At 43.9% G+C, this 24,732-nt stretch overlaps 1 protein-coding gene across 2 annotated transcripts; it reads right to left on the reverse strand.

The window, feature by feature from the left end:
• On the reverse strand, positions 1-24,732 carry Cnmd (chondromodulin). Of its 2 annotated transcripts, none has more exons than XM_060391491.1 (7): positions 24,548-24,732; positions 24,029-24,169; positions 19,008-19,148; positions 13,014-13,124; positions 8,152-8,305; positions 4,249-4,412; positions 1-486 (listed from the first exon to the last, which is right to left on the reverse strand). In XM_060391491.1, exons 1-7 carry the CDS (start codon positions 24,617-24,619, stop codon positions 274-276), a joined length of 996 nt encoding a protein of 331 aa, XP_060247474.1. In that variant the 5' UTR covers positions 24,620-24,732; the 3' UTR covers positions 1-273. The 2 variants fall into 2 exon arrangements, with proteins under 2 accessions (XP_060247474.1, XP_021498488.1); XM_021642813.2 differs by having other exon boundaries at positions 1-489.

Raw genomic sequence — 24,732 nt, forward strand, 5'->3', positions numbered from 1 at the left:
TTGTAAATAACTTTTCATGTTTATTTCAAAAGTAGCTCTTAAAGACTTGCAGTGGGCTTTATTAGCAAAGCAAAGAGTAATTGTAGATTTAAACTACCCTCTCAGTATATTTGCACACACAGTAGAGAGGTTCTGTTGCAGCACTTGCGATAGCATCATTCAGGTTGATATAAAATACTTTGTGGTCCCTTGGCCTGAACATGCTTTACACTTCTTTGGTTGTCAACTCTAAAGTTAATTCATGATTGACAGTACCTGATAGATGAAATGGTTTTACACCATGCCCAAGATACGGGCAACCCACCAGCTACATGGCATGACAACTCTGCAGGCTGAACGACATCCTTGGTAATTGTAAGGCCATGGATAGTAGCCTCCCAGTGGCTCGCAGATCTTCTGGCAGTGGGTGTAGCTCCGCCTGCACTCTATACAGCAGATGCCTTCATGGTCCAGTCTAGGGTCGAATGTCATGCTTTCTCCTTCCTGCTGCTGTGTAATGAAAGACAATTTTTTTTTTTATTATTTTCTTCCTTCTACTAAGGTTACATCATGCATGTTATTTTAAAATGAGTTCCCAAGAAATCACCACAATCAGTTGTAAGTTTTCAAACTTGTAACCTGACAGCCCTCAGAATTCCTTCTGACATCAAGGAACCTTTGCCTACTTAAGCTGTCACCAGCAGAAAGTTGTGCTGTGTTTTAATGATATCCTGAAGTTCCTCTGTGCCTGTAAGAAGCCATGGTTATCACTCAGTAGTGGCTCATTTTGTTTTAATAACACAAAAAGGAAGCATAATCAAAAGGATTATTCTAACTGCTAAGTGTAAGGCAGTGGCCAGTGGTTTCTGGGTGCACATTTTAAACTCACTGATCTGGGGCCAGGCTAAATTTCTTTTTCTTTTTTTTTTCTTTCTTTCTTATTTTTTTTTTTCTTTTTTTCTTTCTTTTTTTTTTTTTTTTTCTTTTTTGAGGAGGTTGGTTTTTGGTTTTTCAAGACAGGGTTTCTCTGTGTAGCCTTGCCTTGGCTGTCCTGGGCTCGCTTTAGTAGACCAGCTAGCCTTGAACTCAAAGAGACCTGCCTGCCCCTGCCTTCCCAAGTGCTAGGATTACAGGTGTGTGCCACCACACCCTGCTGCCAGACTATATTTTAATTCCACTCCCCACTGCTCCCGGAACACTGCTGGGCCATTTACTTCCTCCTGTCTGTATATCAGCAAGAGCACATGGGGAAAAAGAGGCCTCCAATGTGTCCAAACATGGTCATATGGAAATAAAACTCCCCTGACATTGTTAGATCACAATACTGGAAGGGACTTGCCTTTTGCTCGATTTTATATCTGGTTAATCCTTTCAAGGATCTACGGGTCAGGCTTCTATATGTTTTTAAATATGCATTGAATATATTGGCAAGAAGCCCTTGTTCCCATTTACTAGGGAACATTTATGGGGTGATACAGGATCTCACATTCTCCCACGTTAGCCTTGAACTTAGTCTGTAGTCCAGGTTGGCCTTGATCTTGGAGCAGTCCTTGCTTCAACCTCTTGAATGTCTGGGCTATAATATGGGTACCACACTCAGAAAAATCCTTATTTTTTAAATTCTCTATTTAATTACCCATCCTGGAGGTAGCTGGCTTTAACCTGTGAATTGGTTTGTTGTTTAAAGTCTAGGCAATTTGAGGAAAGTTAAAATTTTCTTGAAAGTGGGAAAAGCTTTATGGAACATCAGTACACTTGCTTATTTTGACAGCTGCTAACCTGTTATCAAGTTTATTTGCTTTTTTTTTTTTAAGTACTGTAAAGAGGGTTCTGATATGAATTTAAGGAAGGTTGAAGGCATCGTGACATTTCAATCCTAAGTAGAAGAAGTAAGTACTTCTAAAAGGAATGAATAGTTTTTACACAACTTCACTGCCATTGTCACACCCAAGAGAGTGAGCAATTCCTAAGCACTGTCTGAGGCATCCGTTCAGGTACTGCTTGCAGAATGCCTATTTGGTTCCCTCGGACCATTTGTCAGTTTTGTGGACCACTTTCCACTTTCCCTCCTGAAATAGGAGCTCAATCAGACAGCCCCTGATTAATCGTAGACCTCTGGGGGTGCGGGATGGAGGTGGTAATGGAGGTGTTTCCTCATAGGGAGGCTCATTAGGATTCACAAAATTGGGAGGAAATCTCAAGCTGTTGCTCTAGGGTTTTTCCTTAGAGGAGCATATGAAGGACAGATCTTGAGGAAAATGCTTGAAATATTTTTGCTTAAAACTCAGCATGTGATAAAGGAGGAAACTGATGTAGTTGTAGTTGGGAGTTTGTTAAGGGATGTGGATTACTCAAATCAGTAGCCAGGGCAGAGTCACACCCTGCCCTTCTGGAAAAGGCCTGATAGCTTTAGACCGGGAACAAATCCATCTACCTGGCTACCTGGGGAATAGATGATATTAAATTTTGTTTGCCTATTCAGATTATACTTTCTGTTATTTTCAGAGCTTAGGGAATAAAGTACTATGGTGTTCTGAATTTTCTGATAAGCCTTGGGTTATTTAGAGAATGCCTTTTGCTCTAAATCCTTCTAAAATACATTAGTCTAAAATGATAAACTAGAAATATGTTTGTAATATGCGAAGCAGTGTAGGACTGAATAAACTATTAGGGCAGGGAGAGAATACACAAAGGATTTAGTGCGGCAGTTCTCAACCTTCCTAATGCTGAGGCCCTTTGATACAGTTCTTTGTGTTGTGGTGACCCCAATCATAAAATTATTTCCATTGCTACTTCATGACTGTAATTGTGCTACTCTTGTGAATTATCATGTAAATATCTTTGTTTCCCAATTGTCTTAGGTGACCCCTGTGAACAGGTCATTCAGCTCCAAAGGGGTCTTGACCCATGGATTGAGAACCAATGATTTGGTGTATAAAAAGATGTTCAACCTTACATATAATTAAAGACAGGCAAGATAAATAGGCAGAAGATATAATTTATATACCCAAGAGAGTGGCAAAGGTGTAATAGGACGAGGAGCGGAGCCAGAGGTAGGGCCTATACTTAGCAAGCAAGATGCTTGGATTCAGTAGTCCCTGCTATGCCATTGTCCAGGAAAGTCGGTAGGAAGTGGGACCTTCCCTTCCCTTCTACAGACACATAGATGGTGTGTCTCTTGGAACACAGTTTGGAGGCCTCCAGCGATATCCACAACTGCCATCTACTTGTATGTGTCAGAACTATGCTTTGGTATTTGTGCCAGCCACATAATTCCATCACAGTGTCTCTACGCTCAGATCTTATGCAGAGGTGTTCTGCAACAGCATTAGCAGTAGCGAATGAGAAGGAGCGGCTTTTAGCCCACTAAAGCCAAGTGAGTTAAGTTTTAGCACATGCCTGTTTCTTTGTTAGAACGCTCCTAACTGGATAAAAGCCATTAACTGAGTGTGGTACAATATACGCGGGACAGAGGACTTCTCAAAAATACTATATTCTACTTGAAAGACAGAAGGGAATTTTTGTACTGAAAGGGTGTGCTTTTCTCTGTGTGTACTCCTGCAAAGAAATTGAACAAATACTCATTAATAAGCTGTTGTAGGGAAGATGTCTGGGGTAGAAGGTTTTGGAAGCTCAATTTCACTGTATATTTTAATTCTGTTTTTTTAAAGTGTGCTTATACTTAGTTTTAAAACTAGCTACACACATAAATATTCTATTTTTGTTCTCTGCTAAGTATAGTAATGGGAAATAATATCTCTTAAAAGATTTGGGGTTTTAATACGTTAGTGCCATTCTTACAAGCCCCAGTTTTCAGCACTTCAGCTTAGAGTATTTTACAGTGTGAGTCTATCCCCTGTCTGGACTGAGAGCCCCGAGGGCAGAAGTTGGAGTCGACTCTGGGCACAGGGCCTGGGAAAGATCAGGAAATCCGCAAATGTGTGTGGAGTGGATGAAGAAAATGGATGTAAGCAGGGAAAGAGAATACTTTCATTCTGTGTGTTGCCTTAGGGCACACTTTTGGGAACACTTTTAAATGATCAGATTCCTGGTAGTATTTATTTTCATGGATTTTCCTTCAGATAAAAAAAAAATCAAACCAAATAAAAACAAACAACACCCTTCTCCTCCGCCCCCCTCCCAAAAGGCACAGGAAACAACTTTGAATTTGCACCAAATACATGAGAATGTCTATCCACTTAGAAATGCCCTTTCAGCATCACATGCAATGCATTTGTCTGGCCACAGCATGAAAACACCGGTACGCACGTGGTAAGGGTTGTCCGGGTTGAAAGGTTCTGCGTCGTCCTGAACACTGGGCCTGGTCTCATTATTCCGTCTTCTAGGGCCTGGGTTGCCTCGAGATTCACTCTGTGGTCGCCTCGTGGTAGAGAGAACGTTTCTCACTACTTCTCTTCTCTCTCTCTGGGTTTCTGCAAAAGTTGCTATTAATTATTCCTTCACATGAACAATTAAGGCAGTCAGACCTGCGTCATACAGTGACAGCTGCAGTATGAGCCAGACACTGGCTTCTCATTCAGCCCTGTAACACCGATGGGAGCAGACACCGGTGGTTGTTTGACAGGCTTTTGTTACAAGCCCTCTTTCTTTTCCTCACTTCGCTATAGGGGAAAATAAAACATTACCCATTTTCTCTGCATTCTTTGCAGCGAGGAGCAGCCAGCAAGCTATTTCTAAGTCTAAGATATAAGCAGAATAGGTTAGCGCCGTGTGTGGGAAAGCTTTTGCTTTTTTGATAAAAGAGGACAGAAAGTTGTTTTTGTGTGTTTTTCCTGGGTGTAGCTGTGCTATCTAGAATTGGGAGTTGATAAATAAGCACAAGGATGATAAGGTAGATGCTACAGAGAGCAAAATGGTAAGCTAAAAGGAGACTTCTGGTGTCATGGAGTGGCCACAATGCCAGAAACCTTGTATCTACTGACTTTGGGTTATAAATATACAAAACAGCTTGAATGCTGAAATCATGCTGGTCAAGTATGCTATAACCCGCAGCCTTATGTAATCCTAATTGAATATATATACTCAATTACATAGATATAAAGCTGTACATTTTCATGAGACATTGTCTAGGTTAATTCTTCAAAAACAAATCCCATGGCATAGAAAAATCAGATGCTTTTATGTATCAGGGCGGCAAGGTGCAGACATCAAGGTGCTGGCCAAGATCACAGACTAAATGACAGCAAGGACTAGATGGGAACCCTTGCTTCCAACCCAGTGCTCCGGTTAAGCATCTCGGCACATATCCTGCAGTGCAGCTGACAGGTGAGTAACAGAGAGGAAAGGTCCATGTACTGCAGTTTCTCTGAGCCCTAATTTCTTTGTTTAAAATGGAGACAGTACCTCATTCATAGGTAGTAGGGCTAAAGAAAACCATATCTAAGGGTCTTGGCATGTAATAAACATACAAATGTTTGGTAGCATTCCTATGGTTTGTTATTTTGGAGAAGTTAGCTGTGCTTTGAAGCCGTAGCTAGCCTGATGGGAGAAACACCAAGCAGACTTGAATTCAGCTCACACGTCCTCAGCTAGTTGAAGAACCTCAGGCAAATTAGTCCCTCTTCATCTCAGTATCTTTTTTTCTGGATCTTGGGTCTATGAGTAGTTGTGTCGGCAGTTGTTGGTAAAGAATAAATGAGGACAAAGTGTGTTGCTCTAGGACATTGGCTGTCCATCTCTGCTCTGTGTCCACCTACCATCCACCTTTGATTATCCATCAGTGTGATGTTGATGACCTGTTGCCATCAACAACGTTCGGGCTGCAAGACTTACTAGAACCGGACAGGAGATGGCCATCCCAGAGGAGAGATTTAATTTCTTCGTTTTATCATAAAGTACAACTGCACTTATCACTGACTGGGGGAAGCTCATTTTAATGCCTGTGATATTCTTATGCACATGCGCACATTTACTTAGTCCTTCGCTAATCTGAGGCATTTTTATATAAAGTCTCCATTGTCATGTATATTTTTTATGGTGCTGGGTATCAAACCAGGCAAGTACTCTGCTCTCCACCTCCAGGCTTCACCTTCAGTAAATCTTGTGTAGATATTGTACTGACTGAGTGTGTAAGATCCTATCATGTGTTTATGCTAGAAGGGTCAAAGGGGCATCTTAGACACGGGGAATAAGCTTGTTTCTAGGGGTGGTATCGTTCATCTTGGTACTGCCATTTGTCCAGACTCCATTTTCACTCCCTGTCGCTTGCAGTGTATTTTGCTTAGCGTCTCCTGTTACTATACAGTCTACATATTTTCGCATGTGTGTAGGTCAGAGGTTAACTTTGTTCTTCAGGAGCCATCAACCTTGTTTTTTGTTTTTGCATTTTCTTAAATATTGGTTTCTTACTGGGACCTGGTGCTCACCACGATCCTTATCCACTGAACTGTCTTTCCAGCCCTGCAACATGAAACTCTTTGAGAGTATAGATTGCTTTCTGTTGTGGTCCCTGATGCATCTCGTACCTAGAACAGGTGACATGGCACAGGATAGGCCTTCATAAATGTAAGTCTGTAAATTACACTTTGTAAATGAGTGAGCTAACGCAAAGTAGTTCTGAGGCTCATCCTGAGATCATGAAGAGCTCTACGTGGTAGTGGGTAGGAGACGCTAGCCCTTGAATGGAGAAAATGATATTTCTGGGTGGTAGAAAGCAAAAAGTCTCAACTGGATCACAGTAGTGGGGACTGGCAAGCGGGCTGTGGTCATGGGATTGAGATACATGGACAGAGGTGGCAGGAATGCAGCGAGTGCACTCTGTGGTCTTGCTTTAGCTCTACAGTCTTGGGCCATTGTTTCTTACTGAGCCTTGCCTGTGACCTCAGGGTCTTTCTCTACCCTCTGACGGGTGTGACGTGGTACTACTTGATGTGGGCTTTGAGTAGCCATCTTCTCTACACTTTGGAGCAAGGTGAGACTTGTGAACATAAGTTAGTCAATCATAGTAGAATCAGAAATCTGTACTTTCTATGACTGGTAGGGTATTATTCTGATTGTGGTAAAGCAAGCATAGCAAGGGTCAGGGTATCATATAGCACAGGCTGGCCTCACTCACTGTGTAGCTGAGGATAGCCTCCAACTGAGGATCCTGCCTCAGCCTTCCTAGAGCCAGGGTTAACAACAGTGCTACCAGCCCTGGCTCACTTTAGTGAGTTTTAGCTGTATAGCTCAGGGCATTAAGCACATTCACCAGCACTGCTATATAACTATCACCACCCTCCATGCAGGGAGCTGGTTTTGTTGTTTTTTTTTTTGTTTGTTTGTTTGTTTGTTTTTAAGGTATATGGTTCTTTCTTCTTTAAACAGTGCCCTACCAAGCGTAATGGGTTTAATGCCTGCATTTTCCCATTCCCTCATTGCTGTCTTCTACTATTTAATAAAACCTTTCTGAAAACAGCCTATCTCATATGTGCAAGGAGAATGGTCTCCCCCTCCACCTGAGCCACAGCTGCAAAGTAGGCCTTGGGGAAAGCAGTGTGTTGACCACGGTAGAAATGAAGTGTGAGGCCCTTTGGGGATGAGAGAAAGTAAGGCCCGCTGGGCTTACCTGCCCTTTGTCACCCAGAAATGGCCCAAAGGTGTGCTTCAGCCTGACACCATGGGGACCCTGCACTTATTTTCTTTGGGTTTGAAGCAGATGCTCAAGCCTTGAACTTGAAGAATCTCAGCCTATACCCACAGCAGCTTTTGGCTGTCCCATAATTCTAGGTTCGAATATAATAAAGCAGCAGCAGCATGACAGCTTCTTAGTCCCCTGATGCTATACTCTGAGAATAAAGAAATGTAAAATTGGAAGGTGCAAACAGCTGAGATTAAGGGGCAGAGCAGGAAAAAGCAGGGGTGTCATAAATAAAAGCCGCAGGTATACAGAGGTGCTCTGTCTTCCTGCCTTGCCTCCTGTGAACCCCGTTGTGCTTCTTTCCACACTGCAAGTCCACCCCACCCCTTCAGTCCCATCCCCATTCCCTCATCCCCACCCCATCATTTTTCTTTTATCTCTCTTGTCTGTTACCAACACTCAGCCAACAAATGTTCCAGGTTGCCCCCCCTTTTTTTTGGTCCCATGCTCAGGTGGAGGGGGCTTCCAAGAGCCATAGTGACAGGGAGAATTCCAAGCCCTGTTATACAGGAAACTATTATGTAAAACCGTACCTTTTGGGTACATAGGTTTAAGCCAGAAAATAGGCAGGTTGCCACAGAGTTCAAGGATTTTAGAACTCAAGAAGCTGTCGTCCTTCACGGGCTGGTCCATGGCCACCCAGATGAGAGAGTTTTCTTCATATTTAACTGGCATGATCTTGCCTTCCTGTAAAAAGAAAATGCATGTGAGCAGAGGACGGTGGAGCGTGCTGCTTGTTGAATCAGACTACAGAAGGATTATTTTGCTTTGTGCAAACTCGGGGGCAATTCTGTGTGTGCACATTTTAGGGGTCCAGTGTCTAGCTCTCTCCCAGTAGTCAGCACACCTCCCAACACCCTGCTTCCTGACAGCTGTAATGTGTGAATAGATGTGTTTAGAGTCGAAGTGAAAATTACTTGATACCAACTTTGAGATTTAGGTTAATCTGATGTTTTCGATCAAAGATGTTTTTGAGGAAAAGCAATTGAACAGAGTCTGAAATCCTATAAAGGAGAGAGGAACCCTTCATTTGAAGTGAAAATCTTTTGGGGGTTTTGTTCTGCAGCTTCCAAACAACAATGGAAAAAGCAAGTGATTGGTTCTTTAATGTCTCCAGTTCAAAGTATTATTTAACATAAACCATTTCTCCGGTTCCCAGCTATAGCAAAACATCTCAGATGTTCCTCACATCAAGCGCGCCACTGAGATTTCAAAGCTAAGCCTCAGATTTCCTTCTATGGCGAGATGCTGAGGACTGCTTGATAACCCAGGAGACAAATTTATTTTTGCCAGGTTGTTCCTTTCATGTATTTATTACTTTACAGTAGGTTGGAGAAATTAAAATATTTTCTCCTCACTTGAGGTAAAAGCAGCACTTCACTTGTGTTTTCTCCCTCAGGCATAGGGCTGCATTAAGCAACTTGAAGTTATTGGAGGAAGGTAACACTCAGGTAATCCAGTTATTTACCTTAAATTAAATGGCTCCAACTAGGAAATGAATGCTCTTTGAGCACAGGAACCTTTTAAAGTTATTCAAAACTGCTGAAAAATTTATGAGAGCAAGTGGTACATAAATTTGCCCCGTCATAGCCTGAAGAGTGTGGAGATGGGGGTGATTGGATGCTACACGCAGATGCATTCTGTGAACCAGGAGTGCTGTCAGTCTTGGAGCATGTGGGCCACGAACATGGCTGATTTACCCCACTGTACTTCGCGGATTTATTTTTATCTATCATAGGATTCACCATGCATGCTGTAAGTGACAAAAAGATGAGACAATCTACTCTCATCTAAGAAGCAAGTGCAAAAATTAAAATACAAAAATTTACCATAGTTGAATAATTACTTTCAAGTACTATTATCTGAAATTGAGGGTACCCAAAATATTTGGCTAAAAGACTTTCAAAAGTCTAGTCATAGCTGTTAGCATGTAGGCAATTATGACTCTAGGTTGCTTGGCAACCTGTGACATCATCAGCTGTCGCCTGCCAGGGGCCTGAGAAAAAGACACCCTCCCCCCTTACTTCTCTGTCTCTCTCCTCTCTTGCACTCTCTGCTTTGGTTTTCTCTCCCTCTCTGAGGCACCTCACCCCATATCCCTTTCTCTCTTTTCCTATGCTCTCTCACTGTCTCTATCTCTTTCCCTCTCTACCCTCATGGCCCTCTTAGGCCCTAACTCTTCTCCTCTCCCCTTCCCCCAAATAAATTTCTTTATTCCAGATCTGTTGTGTGTGGCACAATAGCTGGGCATGGTGGCTCACACCCAGCTTTTGAGACAGGCAGCTCTCTGTGAGTTCTGATTATATATACATACATACATACAGACAGACAGACAGACATACATATGTATATATATAGTGATGAGAACCTGCCTAACAAACAAGTATAATCACATGCTGGTCTATCATTTATACATTATAACCTTCAATTTAGAACTAAGGTGAAAATACGAATATTGTAATCTAACTGGTTGGAGTGGTGCATGCCTGTAATCCCAGCACTCGGGAGACAGAGGCAGGTGGATCTTTGTGAGTTTAAGGCCATCATGGTCAACAAATTGAGTCCAGGACAGCCAAGGCTACATGAGAACCCCAATCTCAGAAAAGCAAAACAAAGCAAAAGACTCTTGTAACAGCCTAAATTCATTTCTAAAGAGATTACCACACATACAGGAACACAAAATTCATCAACTATTAACATTATGTAGTTGTGATATTCATCTCTACACTTTCATGTATTTATCAATTTTTTACCAAGGGTTTCTCTGTCTAGCCCTGGTTGTCCTGGAATTAGATTTGTAGATCAGGTTGGCCTCAAACTTGCGTCTGCCTCCTGAGTCCTGGGATTAAAGGCACATGCCCCCACTGCCTGGTTTATCAAGTTTCTGTAGTATCCAAGTATTGTTTTACATTTCAAGAGAAAATAATTAAAGCCAATTATTGATGTTGGCTTGGTGTTGTGGGTTAATATTGAGTTGATGTTGTGGGTAAAGGCACTTGCTACCAAGCTTGATGATCTCAATGCAATCTCCAGGACCACATAGTGGAAGAAGGAAACCAGCCTCCACAGGTTGTCCTGTTACACACACACACACACACACACACACACACACACGTGTAAAGTTACATGCTATGAAGTTATGGTCAAAACTGAGTAATCTAGAATTGGCAGAGTTGATTCTTTGCAGGAGAGAGACTGAATTCATATCCACATATAAGAAAAACAGTGTCATAGCAACAGAGCCACAGAACTCCACAGTAATGTAGGGCAATGAAAAGAAGTGCCAGGGCTATGGCAAAGGTGGTTCCCACCCATTTTTAGGCTGCCATTTGTGAGTTCTTACTGAGCACATGGCCTTTGACTCTGAGTAGCACAGCTCACAGGGAGAATGAACAGAGAGTGGAGGTCCGGCTGCCATCTCACAGTGAGAACACTGTGGTAACTGGGTGTACACGAGATGTGACAGGGGACATCCCAGCCCTCTTTCAAAGGCCACAGATTTGTCTGTAGTTTATGTTTTGTTCTGTTTTGACATCACCTGCTGCTGCTCCCATGGGAACAAACAATGAGGTGGTTTCCAGGCACCTTTTCCCTTTGTGGCCCTGAGGGATCTGAGCTCTGTTCACTTCCCTCTCTGGGATACTGAAGGCTCAGAGATGATCATAATAAAATTAGCAATTATGAGCAGCAGTCTTCTCATTCTCCTTCTAGTTGGTTCTAAGGCCATGCGCACGGTGTGTGTGCAACAGTTTGAAGATGACAAAACTGAGGCTCAAAGAGTTACAGCCACATTCGCAGCAGGTGGCGGAGCTGGGGTTTGGATGTTTTGATGGTGCCCAAGTGTGTCTTCCTCTTACCACCCCGCCTCGGCTCAGAAAGACAGTCTTGGGTGTGACTACTCTGTAAGCCCTAAAGGTGTAAGATGGGAAGCTTTATTATTAACTGCGTCTAGGACTGCTGTGTGTGTGTGTGTGTGTGTGTGTGTGTGTGTGTGTGTATCTTGCGGAGTGGTTACCTAGTATGAGTGAGGCCTTAAGTTCAACTGCCAGTGACACAAAACCAACAAAACACCAGGCAAGCTACTCATAACCAATGGGAGGAGTGTGCTTTTTATGTGTAGAGAGTTTGAGGTCAGCCTCGGTTATGTAGTGAGTTCTATCCGATCCTAAGCTTTCATGGCTAACCTCGACACTGTGTGACTTAGTGAGAGCCTGTGTGTGTAAAAAAAAAAAAAAAAAACTTACGGGGATATAGCTTAGGCGCTGCTAGCAAGACCTTTGATTCAATTTTCTTGCTAAAAAAAAAAAAAAACAACCCACAGGGTGTGTACAGCTTCAGGGCTGGACAAAACACCCATGAAAGAGTGCTCTGCCCCAGCTTTCTGGAAGAGGCTGCATGACCAGCTATGCAGAATATTGGGAAGAATTCCTACATTTTGTGGGGCTGAGGCCAGGGGACTTCTTAAAAGTCCCTTTAATGAAGATTTTCCCTTGTGGACTTTAAAATTTACTTATTTTGGACTTCTAACCACTGATTTGATAGCATTTAACATTGGATAAATAAGGGCCATCTGAATGCCAAGGCCCTAATGCACCTCAACATTTTTTTTTGTTTATTTGTGTGTGTGCACTTGAATGTATGTGTGTGTGCATGTGTCTGTGCACGCGCGCACGCGGGTGTGTGTGTGTGTGTGTGTGTGTGTGTGTGTGTGTGTGACCACAGCACACAAGTGGCATTTGGAGAACTACTTGAGGGAGCTGGTTTCTTTTTCCTACCATGTGGGTTCCAGGATCCAGCTCAAGCTGTCAGGCTTGTGTAAGAGACAAAGTTAACCTGTAAGCCCTGCTTGCCCAAGCCACTTGTTTTTGCTTTCCTAAACAAGTTTCTTTGTACCAGATGTGGATACAGGATGGAGGTCTGTAGGAAGGAAATAATACATCACGATGTAAGCTTGGACCAGATTGGACCTGATGGGAAATGCGGTGAATTGTGGGTTTTGCCTCTTTTAAGCCTATGCAAAATGTGACTTGTGGTCATTCCCTGAGAGGCAGGAATGGACCTGACCAGAGTCCATCAACGTGGCCACTATTTAATTAAAGCTTGCTTCAAATTTGGCTCAAAATTGTGGAACTGTTTTTTTTCTCTCTTGAGTTTCAGGATTAACACTTGGCAGCAAGTGCCTTTACTCACTGAGCCGTCATACCTAAGGCACTTTAAAACATGGCTTTCCCCAACCTTTAACTATGCTGCACCATGGCAGAAAGATGGCCTGGAGCCAGCAGGACAGCTACATTCTTCTGGCAGACAAGAAATAAAAGGTAGGTTGTAGTCATGAACCTGCCCAGGAAAAAGATGGTGTCTTCAGTGTCCGCCTGTCAGGTGTGGTGGTACCCACCAGTTCAGAGATGCTCTGCTTGGTCACAGTGCCCACCTCAGGGATGCGAGCCTTCACCTGTGCTTTGATGTAGCACTTCTCTCCTCCAGCAAATCGGATCCCGGTGATACCCTATGAGATAAAAGCATATCCGTCCATCACTTATTGACTCGGTTCATTATGTGTCTTACACGCCAACCATCCCAGGTGTTGGGAATAGGGATAAACTTATAAGACGAAATCCTGACTCTCATGGAATCTACCATGAGAACAACAACCTTTAGTGTTGTTCTCCAATAAGAAGAAACTATAAATTGTGGTAGAAAGAAGAGTTGTAGAGAAAAATAAGCCTGATGAAAAGGCTAGGAGAGGCAGAGGAGGGTGCTTCAGAGAGCGCACTCAGGAGGCGTGGCTATGAGGGGGTGCTATGTGGGCCACGTGCTTCAAGTTTACTCCATCCATCCATCCCGAAGCTCGGATGAACTGCCCCTCTGTCCACGCAGCCTTTTCTGAGCTCGTGGCCTGGGTGAGTTCTTGATCTCTGACTGTTCCAAAGCTTCATCTTTCATTTGGCACTTGATCTACGGCTCTCAGTTGTAAACTTCTTGAGCTCAGCATCCGGTGTGTGCATGTGCGTGTGCGCATCTGTGATCCTGCAAAGCTTCTCATGAGCTGCTGGTCAAATTAATGAATTCCCTTAATTCCGAGCTTTCCCAAGTTGCTGAGTCTGATGTAAACAGGAAAGCTTTACACAGCACCAGGAGATAACCCTTACCCAAGGACTTAGAGCTTTGTTTTGTCCCCTCTGAGATATAAACAATGTCTCCTCCTGGCTGGGGACCAGCCTTAAGGGACGCATTGGCACCAAGCTCCTTTTGAGTTGATGGCTGGGCACTGCTTTCACCTGCAGAGGACGTGAGAGCGATTGCTTTGACTCTGCTGATGTCCGCTCATGATGAATTAGAGGCATCTGAATATTCTTAAAGGTCATAAAATGTATACTTAATAGTGTAGATTCCACCACGTGTCTGAACCTTGATGGCCACCTGTCATGTTGAGGTCAGTATAGGACAAGGATGAACCTGTTTGAGTCAATGCAAATGAGTGGGAGTAGGAAAGCACAAATCCAGTGCTGTGGGCTCGGGATTCTTAAATAGAGAATGAAGTTGACCTCCAATGAAGTCATGCTGGAGGAGAATCACAGGGGCCAACCATAGTCGCACTCAGGACCTGAAAACTACAGAGGCTGACTTGGAATAAAGGAAGGAAGATGAGTCTTCCTGCATGGCCCATTCTTTGCCTTGAGGCCTGCTTGATCATATATCCATTAAAAGCCCTGTTATCTTGTTTCTCCTGACCCAGCTCCTGCACAGGCCAGAGGCATGTCTGACTACAGAGGTCTACTTCGGGCACCAAAGTCCCCTGGAGAGATTTTAAGAACATAGTGGGCAAAAACGGACTTGGCAGTACAGCACTGGGGAGGTGGAGGCAGGAGGGTTAAAAATTCAAGGTCATCCTTGGTTATATAGTTGAGTATGTAGGCCAGCCTAGGGTATATGAGATCTTGTCAAAATAAACAAGCTAAAGCAACCTAAAAACAGAACCCAGCTGCTGGGCTGTCCCAAGAGAGTCTTATTGCACTGTAATGTGGGGCTCCGTCTCCGAGTATTCTTAACCTACCAGATGTCAATGACGGACAGCTAGAATTGAGGCCCAGCAGCTTAGGGCAAAGGAAACTTGTTCAGAGTAGTTTTTCAAATGACTGTAACAGTCTTTTAGCTCGAGTTTCTCCTGTACCTGGGGCTCATAAACATCTGTTTGTACCAGAGTTACTGGGACAAAACCCAGAGGGTTGGGTCTCAAGCCCAGGGGAGGATTTCTGATTCAGTGTGTCCGAAGTTTGTATTTGCAGCAAGCCCTCGGAGGCTGCCTTGCTGCTACCTCAAATAATACAGCTTGAGGTATCTGGTGTCCGCTATGCTATTTCCCAAAGTTCTGCCACTCCTGCTCTGCATGGAAATCTAGGACTTGCAGCCTAAAAAATGAGAGAATGTTTTTTTTTGTTTTTTGTTTTGAACCTATGTGGTATGCTTTCTAGCTTCAAATACACATGCTCTCTGAATATGAGATGTGTTGGGAGGAAACCATACATCATTCCAGCATGCCTGGAGAGAGCAGAATCTACTGCAGATCAACTACACTGAGAGTGGACCTAGTACTGAGTTACTTCCGACGGTGCACACACTGCACGGGTCAGCCCACAGGGTGGGACCAGTGGAAAGAAATTCACACTTAGCCATCCTGCCTAGCTGCAAATTTACAAGTGGACAGATATAGTAAGAGATTAAACATATGGAGAAGTACAAGAAAGTCAAGCAGACCGCCTGTGTTAGCAAGCATATAGGGCCCTAGAAGCCAGTGATAATGAGGAGATTTGCTAACAAAGGCAACAAGTGAAGATTTAAAAAAAAAAAAAAAAAGAACAAAAAACAAAAAAGCTAACACTTATTCATCAAAAGAGCCACATGATAATCACTCTGGCTTGTCTTCCTAAGGGAGGACTTCAAGGAGGGAAGGAAGTCCTGCTCTCCACAAACAGGCATTTCAGAGATCTTTGGGAAAGTCTGATATAAAGATTGGGGTATTCTGGCCTTGGTGGGTGCCCTATAGCCCCGGATTCCCATAGAACCAGCTGTCTTGGGCCCTCGGAAACGAAGCTGTTTGTAGGTGTCCCCCTGGCACAGAAGGCCCTTTTCATTTTCCATATGAAAGTGACTGGGCAGAGCTCACAGCACAGTGAGGTTCCTGTAAACAGTTGCTTAGAAGTGGAAATAAATTAGTCTTTGTTTTATTTTCCAGACAGGCTCTCGGGCTTGTCTTAAATTCACAATCCTATTTCAGTTTCTCAAGTTCCGGAATGGCAGGCATGCATAGCCATGTCTATCCAGAGCTCAGTACTGAGCCCTACTGCTTGAGAAAGATTCGTAACATTTAGTTGTCAAAGCACACGTGTGACCATCTGATTTGCAGGCATGGCACTGACAGTCCTTGAATGACCAGGGCATGTACTTCACTTTATTAACGTCAGCTAATGTGTCTGGCTGAGCATGTACATATGAAATCCATATTTCACAATAAATTACCTTCATCTTACTGTTCCTTTATATTACAGTTGAGGGTTATATTGATTTTTGAAATCAATAGCCTACCGTTATGCTGTATTTTTCCCCCTCTAGCTTTTAAATCACAAATTTCAAATATCCACATATTAAAAGAATTGTTTTCTGAAAGCCCAGAATACTCATACTCACTTACTGCTACTGTCTATTTTTAGTTTCTACTCATGGCCTTTTTTTTTTTTTTTAACTAAAATATGGTTTCAGGTCTGAGGAACTTGGCTTTAGCCAATAGCATGGATGCTTGTCAGGGCATAATCTTTTAGAATATAAATCACGCACTGTGAATCAACCCCTGTCTTGTTTTTTGTTTTTGTTTTGTTTTGCTTTTGTCTCAGGGAACAAAGTTTAGAGCACTAGTTTTTTCAGTGCTCCTCTCTCTTAAAGCATCTGTTTCTGTTGAGCTCTGTTAAAAAACTGGGGTCCTGGGTACCAATTCATGGTTCAGAACTGTTCACGATCTAGCCCCACCCACACCTCCATCGATCTCCATTCCCATCCTTGACCGAGCTGACCGCATTGGGAGGCAGACTGCTAATCCTTTCGTAGTATCCTTCCCAGCCCACCCTGTTAAAGTTCAAGCCATTTCTCAAAAGGGCTGGGGCTATAGCTCAGTGGTAGAGTGCCAGTTTAGCATGAGAAAGGCCCTTGCTTCAGTTCCCAGCACCACAAATCATTCCTCAGGACGTTATTCAATTACTGTGTCTTCACCTCTGCCAGGCCTGTGCAAAGCCTCTAATTGGCAGTGATGCCTTTGCGTGTGGACCAAGCTCCCTCTGCCCATAGTTCATCATGCCACATTTCTGGGCTGACCTAAGACATGTCTGGGTGTACGTCTTTCTTCTCGACTGGACCAGAAGGTCCTTGAAGGATAAACGTCAGTCATCTTGAATCCCTTGTGCTTAACACCATCCCCACATACAGTGAGCCTCAATCAACACTTCCTTTGTTTGACTGATGTTTTAAAATAGAGGCAAAAGTAATATTAGATGACCACAGAGGCTGATTCATGACTTTTCAGAAGTCCAGGCTTGTTTAAACCCATAACAGGCACTATCCATCAAAAAAATGTTCCACTCACCAGTTCTGACTTAGAGAAATGTAGAAGCTATCAAAGAGAATTGATCAGTTTATAAAATATTTGTGGTCCTGTTGGTCTATGAGAACAAAACACAATCAATACCATTATTAGAAAGAACCAAAGGATTATAAAACAGATATATAGGTTTGGGATTAAAATATTTTCAGAGAATGTCCTTGACACATTGACCTCTGCAGCGTGAGGGGCCTTTTGTGATTCATCCTCACAGCCCTCTTTGCATATTTTGGCATTGTGGCACAGCATAGGTATTCCATTTTGCTCTGGACTGAATGATGCGTGTGGTGGAGCCGCATTTTATGAGTTTATATTGAGTAGTGCAGAGAAAAAAAATGTTTTTTTCCTGTCCTGGGTTTTGCAGTAAAAGCATTTAATAGGTCCAGAGAAATTATACTTGTGCACAGACCAGAACCATTTGCAGTGTGGTGACCAAACAAAGTGCAGCTGGGTGCACGCAGAGCTGCAGAGCCTGTCCCCGGGGCAGGGCCCTCGATGGACACAGCCAGGCCTTGTCAGCGTCGAGGCTCAGCAGCTCAGAGCACTAACGCTAGCATCTGCTGGGAATTCACAAAGACCTGGGAAGCGTGTTTTGGTTCCCACAAGAGGAGTGCTTTGGTGTAAATGAAAAGCTTCTTTCGTTTGTCTCATCAACAAGAGAAAGATGGGTTGATGAGATGTTTGTAGACCAATAAACTATCAGAAGAGACATTATTTTCAAGAGCCCTCCTTCATTATGAAGCTTCACCTCCTTCGTCTGCAGATTTAGCAAATACTGATGCTTCTTCCTCATCACAGAACATAAGAGAATGAGATTTTGTCAGCCTGAGTGACAATTCTGTTAGCAGATGCACACTGAAGCATCAGTGAACAGGCCCATGTCTCAAATTGCCTGTAAATTATATTTCGGTCAAAACAAAAAAGGGACTCAAATGTTTCTTTTCTAATAGGCCATGCCAGAAAAACCTGGGCTGTTAATAGGAATTCATCCATGCTTATTTTCTGGATTAAATGGAAATTAGAAAAATGTGGAAGTAGAACTCATCGTTGTTGACAAACTATCTAGGCATTAAAATGTCTTGATTCTTTAGAAATCCAAAGTTTTGCCCTTACTGTCTTGGAAGATTATTTGAGCATTTTGTATGCCAAGTTCTAGAAGATCACTCGGAGTGACATAGTTTTCATGAGTCCTTCTTGAGAACTTTGTGCAGTTCCAAGAAGACTCTGTTCTTGTCAATGACATTGTTTTCCCATAAAAAAAAAATTAAGCTTTGTTTTGACTTCCAAGTTCATGTATCTTTTATTTTCTAGAAATAAATTCACTTTTCAAACAGTTCTCACAGGGCATGAACTGTTTTGTCTTGCCTTATTTGCTTCCTTTTTAAATCCCCCCTTTTTCTTGCTTAGAGATGGGACTCTCATATCGCCCAGGCTGCTTCAAACTCCTGGGCTCGAGTGATGTCCTCCTGTGTCATCCTCCCTAACAGCGGGGCCTACTGCACCCAAGGGGGTTTTGTTGTTTAGTGTATTCTCCCATGTTTCTCTTTCCTCTTGAGAACATGGAGGGCAAGGCCAGGCCCTTTCTCAAGGAGCAGCAGCTACACAATACAGATGGGTTGGTGGCACCGAAGCTGCTGTGAAAAACAGGCACCACTGTGTGCATTTGAGAGCTGCTGCTTCTCCTCCAACCGGAAAAGCCAGGGCTCACCTGCCAGACTCTCTAAATGCGTAAAATGTACTTACATTCTGGAAATCGTTCACTTCAATCGCTTCTTCAGCCCCGCTTCCCATTTTAAAGGTCTCCAAGTTGTTCGCAGCATCTATTTCCATTGACCCATCTTGTAATTTCCCGTTGATACTCATGGTGTAATGGACATTGTAAATCTAGAAGTGAGCATAAGAGTCATTGATGCACTCTCCCAGCAATTTGGGGCTTATCTTTAAGCCCAAAATGTGTGAGGTGGGTCATCTTTTCACAAATACATGAAGACACCATTAACTGCAATACATTTGAGGACTCTGTTCATACACCAGTCACTTAATACAATAATTTCTTGTGTGTGTGTATAAGTATGCATGTATTTGTGTACATGGATAAATGCATGCCCCCTGTGTGTGTGCATGTACATGTGTGTGTGTGTGTGTGTGTGTGTGTGTGTGTGCGTAAGCCAGATAGTAATGTCAGGTGTCTTCCTTAATCACTAACCACCTTACTTTTTTGAGACATGTTGTCTCACTGAACTTGGAACTGACCAGTTCAACTAGACTGGTTGGCCAGCAAGCCTGTCTTGGCCTCCCCAGTGACAGGATTACACTGTGAGTTCTGGGAAATCAAATTCAGTTTCTCAAGTTTGCATTGCAAGCACTTTTCCAAATGAGCCATCTCCCCAGTCTGATTTGTTTTAAAATACGTTCTAAGTAAAATCTTTGGTGGTATTGATAGCTATTTAAATAGCTCAAAGACCAGATCTTGGCTATACATCAGAAGCAACCATTTCTGGACCAATTAAGCCAAAGCCTGTGCAGTTAGGAGTTGAGCATCCATCTTTGGTTTTCTAAAGTTTAATTCTGTTTGCAGATGGACTGAGAACCAACCACGGAGAGACGGAAAGGCTTTCGCTGAAAAAAAAAAAAAGGTGTCTTTGTTTGAAGATTGATTTTTAAAGTTCATTGGTTAAGATTAGATGTAAAGAGTAGCATATGGCAAGGACTGCAGACAGGACGGATATGTCTTTTACAAAATAGCACTTGGAAGGCAGAGGCAGGCAGATTCCTGTGAGCTCAAGGCCAGCCTGATGTACATAGCAAACTCCAGGATATTCAGGGCTACATAGAGAAACTATCTCTGAAAACAAAACAAAACAAAAAACAAAACAAAACAAAATTGTATCACTAAATTACATACTCCAAAGGGCTTTCTTGGTTGGGACAGCTTATCACTACAATAGCTTAAAATAATTTATACAGTGCTCCCACCCAGCATGCTGCTGTCCTGCTAGATCTTTCTGTATGTGGTGGGGCTTGTCTTTCTTTCTTTCTTTCTTTCTTTCTTTCTTTCTTTCTTTCTTTCTTTCTTTCTTTCTTCCTTCCTTCCTTCCTTTCTTTCTTCCTTCCTTTCTTTCTTCCTTTCTTGGACTTTTGCTCTCTATCTACCTGTCTTCATTAATTGTCCATTATCTAGTTACTATCCATCTGACATATAATGTGTATGCATGCTCTTGCACAAATACATATGTGCAAGTCTTCAAAGGCAAAAGACAGAGAATGGATGAAAGAGTTTCCACCTTGTGCCGGGTCGGCCAGTCAGAACTGCAAATAGCTGTGATTTTATTCAAGTCTGATTTTTCTCCCTCATTACGAAGAGAGACGACTGCATGGATAAATACTAGTAAACGTAGCTGTTGTTACTGGATCATCACTTGAAGAAAGCTCGTTATTACTAGATCTGTAGAGCCCTACTTTATCATCAGAAATGTGGAAATGGCTTTGTCACTCCCGCTCTTCTTCACGTCTTTGTCTGGTAAGAGAAGAAATGTCAGCACCACCTCACATCCTGGTCCCACTTGCCTCCTTCCAGGGACTCAGACACCTCCAGTTGCCTGTGCTGCTGCCCTGACCTCAGGGCTATCTGTCGGATTCTGACTTAGCAGAGATAGAGCGGAGCCCAACAGCCTGTTTCACCTTCTCCCTTAGAAGCAGCCTAGTTAGGGAAGCCTGGAGTTTTGCTTTTTGTTTTTGGTGGAGCCAGGCCTTTCTACACACAGCCCAGCTGAGAAAGAGGGCTCTGCTCTGCCCCAGGAGCTAAGAGCAACCATTGTACACACGGGTTAACCATGACTGTCAGAGGAACCTGGCCTGTGAGTTCTCGCTGGCACCATTGTCCTCCTCTCAGGTGACAACAAACTAAAGCAGTGCAACATCAAAGAAGTTAACCATTTAGAAATTCTTTTTTGGTTAGTGCCTTCTTCTTCCTCCCTCCCTCTCCTCCCACCCCTTCTTCCTTCCCTTCTTCTCCTTTTCTCCCTTTCTCCCTCTTCTCCCTCTCTCTGTCTCAATATGCAGCCCAAAGTGGCCTTGGGTTTATCATATTATGTAGCCAGGCTGGCTTTGACCCTTCCAGTCCTAATTTCTCTTTCCATCACTTCCACTTTTTTCCTCAGCAAAGGCTCCTTAGCGACAGCTTCCATCCCTTAAATACAGAGTTGGCCTACCTTGCATGCTCATCATGGTGGCTACAGGAAATGCCTGTGCCCTCTTGAAGTGATGGGGAGGGTAGAAGGCAGTCTGCACTTTTTAAAGTTCTGGGCCCTGAGCAGGGCAGGAAGCTGAGTTGTTGGAGCAGTGATTACATTAACTGCTCTAAGCCCAGGGAGCTGTTGGCACCTCAGGCTATTTCTCGCCTAGTACAATGAAGTTTATTATTTGCCAAAATTCTGCTCAATATGGTGCCTTTTACGGCCAAGGATATTTGCTAATGAGTTTTTAATAAGGCCTTGGTTCTATAAGATTAATTACATATTGTTTGGGAAAATGTCTGGAAAAATTAATCTAAGAAAAGGGCCCCAAGCAATTGTCTCCTCCCTCACTGAAGGAGTAGACTTGTCAGTTATCTGGCACTGATGGGAATTTCCCATATTTCAGTGCCTTGTTCCATTTACAATAATGTGGATGAAAAATGGCCTCAATATTTGAGCTCAGTCAGTGATCCCCTCATTATTAGTACCCCGTGCTTGGTAGCCCTCCAGCTAAATTTCAGCATACCTGTGGTTGGGGATTGAGCCATATGAAAGGGAGGGGCGGGGGCTTCCCAGCCGGCTCTCCTTTGTAAACTGATGCAGAAAGCACAGGAAGCTCTCCAGAGAATGGAGTGTCCATTAGTTTGATGATTGCTTCTGTTTGATAGAGACTTATCCTTTTTGACTGTGCGGTCTTGGGGTTATTTAGACTTCTATTCAAAGAAAGCAGACCCATGCCTGCGCCTGTGCAGCGCATAGGCAGTGCCAAATGTACTCTACTTCAAATTTTGTGATTTGTTTCCCAGACTTAAATAATATGGAACGGGCATTAGACAATTTTTTTTTTCCAGAAAAAAAAAAAGAACTGCCATGATTTTCTTCATCGTTCTGTCTGCGTAGGAAATAGCAATAACTTTGATTGTTGACAATAAAAATGTGATTCACTATTCCTCTGTATTCTTAGAATTTAATACTGCGCTCTTGAACCAGACAACCAAACATCTTACAGTAAAATGAAAGCTCTGAGGAAAGGAAGCCCGCTTCTTCAGTGCGATGGCTCACTCTCTCTAAGAAGCTTGTCGGCTAGCCATGTTCATCTTGAATAATTAAATGCCAAATGGCATTGCTTTCATGCATTTCATGGCCAAAATATTTACCAAAAAAAAAAAAAAAAAAAAAAAAAACAACCCAAAACTTAAAAAGCAAAGTTATTTTTGTTTCCAGGTGACTTCCATTATTGAGATTTTGTTAGCTAAAAGACATTTACATTCTAACACCATCAAATTTCCCAAAGGGTGCCGATCTCAACCCTGCTCCTAAGGAGGATGAAGACATCGAAAACATTCTCATGTTCAGATTCCCTGCTTTCATGTATGAGCATCTGGCCCAGCATCTATATTTAAAACACAAATACATTAAGGCACTTTTCAAATCCGCACAAAATACAGCGCAATTCTGATCTTACAAATTGATGCTTGTAAATTTGATATAGTCTCTCTAAAACAGACTCAGTGCTAAATGGCATGCTTATCTACATTAGGCATTTGAGTTAAAAATACAAATTATGCAGTGACTGCAGAAGATGTGATGTGTAAAATGGTTGAATTGCTTTCAGCACCATTTTCTCTAAGTACTGGAATTCGTTCATGCTTTGAATTTCATGGGAAGAGGAGGAAACAGCAGCAGTCAGCGAGGCTCGGAGGACAGTGATTAAGAAAGAGCCCTTTGTGTGCACCCTGGAGATGGAATTCTTTTCCATTAGTTGAAATAAGCTTACGCCTGGCGTGGCAATGGTCATCAAGATAAAATGGCCCCTTTTACATAGGTGGACACAGTCAGGTATTTAGAGAGCACACTGGAACTCTGCCCAGTTCAGACAGAAGCCGTTTTTATACTCCTTGAGAGTCTACCCAGCCTTAATATAAATGAGTAGGAGAGTGGTTAGCGAGATGTTTGCCATTAAATCACAGGTGACCAGACCGAGTCTTAAAAGAGATTTGTCACCTCCAAGGAAGTCTGACTTTCTGTTTTAACACAGAGAAGGTCGCACACACGTAAACCTGATGGATAAAGATTTAGCCCCTGCCCTCAGGTCTGAATATTCTTTCTACCCTTGCCTTTTAACAATTTATAGCTTTTCTCAGCCGGGACGGGCCTTCGGGATCATTTACTTTGCTTTCTTTCTTTCTGGATGAGAAGTTCAGAAAGGCTGCCTGCCCTACCCACTGTCTCCCAACTGCCTGGGCGGCTGCCTTAGGCAGAGATGGCAGAGAACGGCTTCTCCCGTAGTGTTCAGGGCGTCCTCGAACCTTCTCCCTTCCTGTTTTCGTCCCAGAGACCCTGGGTTCGCCTCCTCTGTGCCCTGTGTCCACGACGGGAGGCGTCCCAAGAGGACCCAGGGGACCAAAGGAAGCTGCAAGTTGCTCCCAGCGGCGCCCTGGCGCGCTCTGGCTCCACCTAGGGGTCCTGGCGGCCCTTGCGTCCCAGCTCCGGGCGCACGGCCCCTGGAGCCACGCTCCTCGAACTTACGTGATGGTCGTTCCCCTTCCAGAAGTAGAAGGCCCCGATGGCCCCGAAGAGCAGCAGCACCGCGCCAGAAATGAGGACCACGGCTCCGACCTTGAGCAGCCGTGTAGGGCCGGAGGGCTTCACGGTCACGGTGGCGTACGCCTGCGGGGCGGGAGAGGGACGGGTCGCCGCACCACCCCCGCTCGCGGGACCCCCGAGGACTGGAGCAGAAAGCCTTGGCCCGGGCACACGCACATGGCTGCCTCCCGGGGCGTGGACGGACTATGGCGGACTGTTCCCCAGGCAGGGCCCCAGTCCCGCAGCCCCGCACCCTCTGGGGTTCCCTCCACACCCGCGGTGGGTTCTGTTTGCCCTGCCGCTCCACCCCCACCCCGGGCACCCTCCTTTGATTCCCTCGCCGCCACGCATTCAATGGCACAGGCCCCTGATCCCAGAAGTGGATCTGGCACCCACACGCAGCCGGGGTCCCTGCGCCCGGATCTGCTCCACACCGGGACTGGGGACTCAGGAGGTACTCACCGGGGGACTGCAAAACTCGGTGTCGTCGGGCCCTACCATGGTGATAGGAACTTTGTCCGAGTTTTCCGCCATGGCCCAAGGTGGAGAAGTCAGCGACTTCGGGGGGGCCCCTGTTGTGCTGTCTCAACAAGGAATGCCCCTGCACCCACAGCGGTAGCCGCGGCAGCTTCCTGCCCTGGCCAGCC

The sequence above is a fragment of the Meriones unguiculatus genome, chromosome 9, assembly GCF_030254825.1.
Source record: "Meriones unguiculatus strain TT.TT164.6M chromosome 9, Bangor_MerUng_6.1, whole genome shotgun sequence".
In the NCBI taxonomy this organism is placed as follows: Eukaryota; Metazoa; Chordata; class Mammalia; order Rodentia; family Muridae; genus Meriones; species Meriones unguiculatus.

Coding starts and splice junctions, on each gene's coding strand:
- Cnmd (XM_021642813.2), bottom strand. CDS start 24,619: ATGGCGGAAAACTCGGACAAAGTTCCTATCACCATGGTAGGGCCCGAC. Junction 19,149..24,028: donor GGAAGGGGAACGACCATCAC/GTAAGTTCGAGG, acceptor GCTCACTTCTAG/ATTTACAATGTCCATTACAC. Junction 4,413..8,151: donor TAAACCTATGTACCCAAAAG/GTACGGTTTTAC, acceptor CAACTTTTGCAG/AAACCCAGAGAGAGAGAAGA.